The sequence below is a fragment of the Chiloscyllium plagiosum genome, chromosome 32 (genome assembly GCF_004010195.1).
Source record: "Chiloscyllium plagiosum isolate BGI_BamShark_2017 chromosome 32, ASM401019v2, whole genome shotgun sequence".
NCBI classification, from domain to species: Eukaryota; Metazoa; Chordata; class Chondrichthyes; order Orectolobiformes; family Hemiscylliidae; genus Chiloscyllium; species Chiloscyllium plagiosum.
In genome coordinates, this window is record NC_057741.1 from 36062974 (window position 1) to 36068299 (window position 5326).

A 5326-nucleotide genomic window follows, 5' to 3' on the forward strand; every position below is an offset into this window, starting at 1 on the left:
TTTTCTCCAATGAAAAAAGTCCGAGCTCACTCAACCTCTCCTTATAAGATAAGCCCTCCAGTCCAGGCAGCATCCTGGTAAACCTCCTCTGAACCCGCTCCAAAGCATCCACATCTTTCTTATAATAGGGCAACCAGAACTGGACGCAGTATTCCAAGTGCAAATAGAATAGAGATATGAAGAAGGAGATAAAGGTTACAGTACAGCTATACATAGTACAACGACAGGTCAGAAAAGCAAGAGGCAAGGTTGTAAAGACAACCATCACAGTCTCTCTGCAAGGTCTCTCCATTGCAGACCAACACGTGGTCTGACCACTGGTTCTCAGCACACTCTACTCTGGCCGCTGGTCACTTTCGTGGAGAGAGTGCAGTAGGGGTTGGTGTGAATGGTTCCAGGGATGAGACGTTCATTTGTGAGGAAAGATTGGAGAAGGTGGCACTGTTTTCCCTGAAGAGGAGCAAGCTGAGGGGAGATTGATAAAAGTTTTCAAAATCAGAAAGGGTCTGGATAGAGTGGATCGGGAGAAACCATTTCTGCTCATAAACGGATGGTGAACCAGAAGGCACCATTGTAAACTGATTTGCAAAAGAAATGATTTAGAGGCTGAGAATAATCTTTTTCACACAGTACGTAGCTAGGGTGTGGAATGCACTGCCTGAAATTGTGGTGGAGGTAGGATCAGTTGGGGCATTCAACAGGATATTGGATGGTTATTTAAAATGAAATAATGTGGAGGGACTTGGTGAAAAGGCAGTAGAGTAGTCCTATTTTAAAAGTTATCAGAGAGCCAGTGCAGACAAAGCCTCCTTCTGCATCCTAGTATATCTCTGAGGCAGCTGGTGAACCCAGTTGGGGTCTGAACCCCGATTTGAGGAAGCCCTGAGGTAATAAATTCACATTACATCCCTGGATGCTGCCTGACCTGCTGCGCTTTTCCAGCAACACATTTTCAGCTATTTTAAAAGTTATCAGAGAGCCAGTGCAGACAAAGCCTCCTTCTGCATCCTAGTATATTTCTGAGGCAGCTGGTGAACCCAGTTGGGGTCTGAACCCCGATTTGAGGAAGCCCTGAGGTAATAAATTCACATTACATCACTTTACATCAAGGCTGGTGAGAGTGTGGGACCAGGTCAGAACAGTATTTCTCCTCCGCACGAATTTCTTCTAATCTGGATACTTCCTGTCACCCTGTCAGCAAATCCTTCAATCCCTTACTCCCTCAAATGTTTATGTAACATCTGTCTAAGTACATCTTTGCTATTTACCTCAATAACTCTCCAGGGTAGCATGTTCCACATTCTTATCACAGTTTGACTGAAGGGTTTTCTCTGAAATTCCTTGTTGGATTTATTAGTAACAATCTAATACTTAGAGCTATTAGTTTTGAGCTCCCCAGCACCAATGGAAACACCTTCTCTACAATTTCACAATTTGGGAACCCTGGATTTTTGAATGAGTTGCAGATTTCAGTTCATTAATATGTAAATCCCAGAACTTCTTTTAAGTCATCTTCTCGAGGTAACTTAAGGTTTTATAAAAAAGGGTGACATCTCGGCAGAGGTAAAGCATTAAAAGTGTGAGTTCAGAGTCTGATTCAAGACTGGGATACAGCCAGACCTTGACCTCACACTTTCAATGCATTGTCTGAGCTGAGACGTCACCCTTTGTTATAAAACCTTAAGTTATCTCGAGAAGGTGACTTTAAAAAGTTCTGGGATTTACATATTAATGACCCGAAACCTACAGCCCATTCTAAAACATGAAAGACTTAACAATCCAGGTTTGTTCAATATATCACTTCAGCCGCATGACACTGTCATCTTTTGCTATAGATTCTGTGTCTTATGGTTTTATACCCCACAACCTCCTGATGAAGGAGCAGCGCTCCAAAAGGTAGTGCTTCCAATTAAACCAGTTAGACTATAACCTGGTGTTGTGTGATTTTTAACTTTGTCCACCCCAGTCCAATACCAGCTCCTCCACGTCTTAGCCAATTTGAGTTGACATGACAACCAATCAGCACCTTCTTCACCTATGGTGTAAGCTGTGCCGATGATTTGAAATTTGACAATTTTATATTTATCCTGATAATGTAAGATGGAAAACTTGTAATTATACATATCTCTTTTCTTTGCTAACTGAAATCCTTCAGCCCTGGTATGCCAGCCATTCCTTCAGAGCATTCTCCCTGAAATGTTGACAGGATAGTTTGCTCAATCATCTGATAGCTTCGGTGATTATCACATTAAAGATCAGTTGTGTTGTTGTCTTTGTTTAGGCTTCATTGCTGCTGACATCAAAGGGACAGGGTCATGGACTCAGCTGTATCTGATCACAGACTACCATGAGAATGGATCTCTTTACGATTACCTGAAGTCCACAACCCTCGACACGAAAGCCATGCTAAAGCTGGCATACTCGACGGTCAGTGGACTCTGCCACTTGCACACGGAGATCTTTGGAACGCAGGGAAAGCCAGCCATCGCCCATCGCGACTTGAAAAGCAAGAACATATTGGTGAAAAAGAACGGGATGTGCTGTATTGCCGATCTGGGCCTAGCTGTTAAATTCATCAGGTGAGCTGTGAAAAGCTGCCAACTCTCCTTGATTTCTGCCCGGTGTTGGTTTTCCAAAGCCCTGTCCCCCACCCGCCTCTCCTCCCTTTTCCTGACCATCAGAACCTCCGAGCCGGTGGACTGCCCCAAGGGTACCAGGTTTTTCCTTTGTTACAGGTGACTAGTATTCAGTTGGCAATTCAACCACGAAAGTTCAATCACGATTGAACCTGGTATCTGCAACCCAAAAACCCAGGAGAAGAAACATCAGTGTCGTTTCACTTCACGAGTGCAGGAGTCATGTTCGAATGCTCTGACCAATACCTTGACTGAGACTGGAACACAAAGCACTCCTTGTCTGTGTGGCATTGCTACTTACTGGGGCACATGATCAAGACTCTAGTTTCCTTACAATATGCCCACAATGGAGCCAGTTGCCAAAAAACATAAGAACATTAGAACCAGGAACAGGAGTAGGCCGTCTGGCCCATTGACCCTGCTCCGCCATTTAATAAGATCATGGCTGATCTTTATCATGGACTCAACTCCACCTACCCGCTTGCTGACCATAGCCCTTAATTCCTTTATTGTCCAAAAACCTGTCTATCTTTGCTTGCCTTAAGAACATTCAATGGTGTAGCCTCAACTGCTTCACTGGACAGGGAATCCACAGAAAGGAAATAGTCACAGCCCCATCACTTAAAATCTTCAAGAGTTTCAGAAAACTTATTTCTAAGTTGCTTGTTATCAAAACAATCATTTCTGTGTCATGCCTGGTTTAACTACTGCTACCCTTATAACTGTCGGAGAAATACAGAAATCAATCTGATGCTGACATGATTAAAGAAGGAGCAGAAGAGGAACCTCGTGTCAATAGACTGTCTCCTCAAGAGAAAGTATTAATGGAAATGCTGCTTACATCTGGGTATTGATGCAAGTATTAATGTGACAGGTTCTCATATTGAAGAATGACTCTTCCCCCCCTCCCACACATGATTTCCTTGCACCGAGCTCTTGGCAAAAAGGAGATCCGCTCATCTCCCCAGACATTCCTGCTTGGAGTGTAAATCAGGTGGGACACTCAAATCAGAGAACACAGAAGGTCAGACATAACGTAAACCCTTGCACCAGGGAGTAGGAAGGGGGCATGTGCCGTCAGAAGAGAGGACTGTCTGAATTTCCACCTCTCTTCCTCTTGACCTCTCCCTTAGTCCCTCTTTGTGTGTGTGTATGTGTTTGAGAGAGTGTGCGTGTCTCTGTGTGTATGAAAGAGAGTTTGTGTGTGTCTCTGTGTATTTGAAAGAATGTGTTTGTGTCTTGCTCTTTTTTGTATCTCTCTCTCCTTTGCGCTTGTGTCTTTTTGTCTGTCTCTCTTTCTGTCTGCCTCACTCTTTCTCTTTGCATCTTCCCCTCTCGGTCTCTTTCTGTTTGTCTGTGTCTCTCTATTTATTTATTTCTCTCTCTCTTTCTGTCTGTCTGCCTTTCTCTTTGCAGCTTCCCCTCTCAGTCCCTTTCTGTCTGTCTCTGTCTATCTATTTCTTTCTCTCTTTCTGCCTGATTGCCTTTTTCTTTCTGTCACTCTCTCTCAGCTAGTCCTTTTGTCTCTCTCTTTGTCTCTTTCTTACTTTCTGTCTCCATCTCCTCTCTCACCCTTTTGCTCTATCTGTTGTTGGGGTTGGTCTCCTCTCAGTCTCTCCCTGTAACATGGAAGGTTCACCAGGCAGTTCAGCCCAACAGGCCCATACTGGATCCCTCGCACCAACACCCTCTAGCTCTGTCAGTGTGCTTGAAAACCATTTAGGATTACAGGACACTACATTCAGTCCATTGAGCCATTCAGTCCATTCAGTCTGGGTTTGCTCTTTTAAAGTGCAGTCCTATGTTCCCACTGCCTCCTGCACTTCCCACGCAACTCAACATTTTTTAACCTTTAAGTATTTACCCATAAGACCGTAAGACCATAAGACATAGGAGTGGAAGTAAGGCCATTCGGCCTTATGGGCATTTGGCTGATGGGCATTTCAACTCCACTTACCCGCATTCTCCCCATAGCCCTTAATTCCTTGTGACATCAAGAATTGATCAATTTCTGCCTTGAAGACATTTAGCGTCCCAGCCTCCACTGCACTCTGTTGCAATGAATTCCACAGGCCCACCACTCTCTGGCTGAAGAAATGTCTCCGCATTTCTGTTCTGAATTTACCCCCTCTAATTCTAAGGCTGTGTTCATGGGTCCTAGTCTCCTCGCCTAACGGAAACAATTTCCTAGCGTCCACCCTCTCCAAGCCATGTATTATCTTGTAAGTTTCTATTAGATCTCCCCTTAATCCTCTAAACTCCAATGAATACAATCCCAGGATCCTCAGCCATTCCTCATATGTTAGACCTACCATTCCAGGGATCATCCGTGTGAATCTCCGCTGGACACGCTCCAGTGCCAGTATGTCCTTCCTGAGATGTGGGGACCAAAACTGGACACAGTACTCCAAAAATGGAGCCTAACCAGAGCTTTATAAAGTCTCAGTAGCACAACAGTGCTTTTATATTCCAACCCTCTTGAGATAATTGACAACATTGCATTCGCTTTCTTAATCACGGACTCAACCTGCATGTTTACCTTTAGAGAATCCTCAACTAACATTCCCAGATCCTTCTGTACTTTGGCTTTTCTCACCAAATTTTCTCACCATTTAGAAAGTAATACATGCTTCTATTCTTTTTTCCAAAGTGCAAGACCTCGCATTTGCCCACATTGAATTCCATCAGCC

General features: G+C 44.0%; 1 protein-coding gene across 5 annotated transcripts in view; it reads left to right on the forward strand.

The window, feature by feature from the left end:
• The window catches only part of bmpr1ba (bone morphogenetic protein receptor, type IBa), a 486264-nt gene that overhangs the window by 472992 nt on the left and 7946 nt on the right, over window positions 1-5326 (forward strand). For all 5 annotated transcript variants that reach the window (XM_043674433.1, XM_043674434.1, XM_043674432.1 and 2 more), the window contains one exon: window positions 2282-2579. In XM_043674433.1, coding sequence (XP_043530368.1) covers window positions 2282-2579 — 298 coding nt within the window. The remainder of the gene's footprint in view (window positions 1-2281; window positions 2580-5326) is intronic.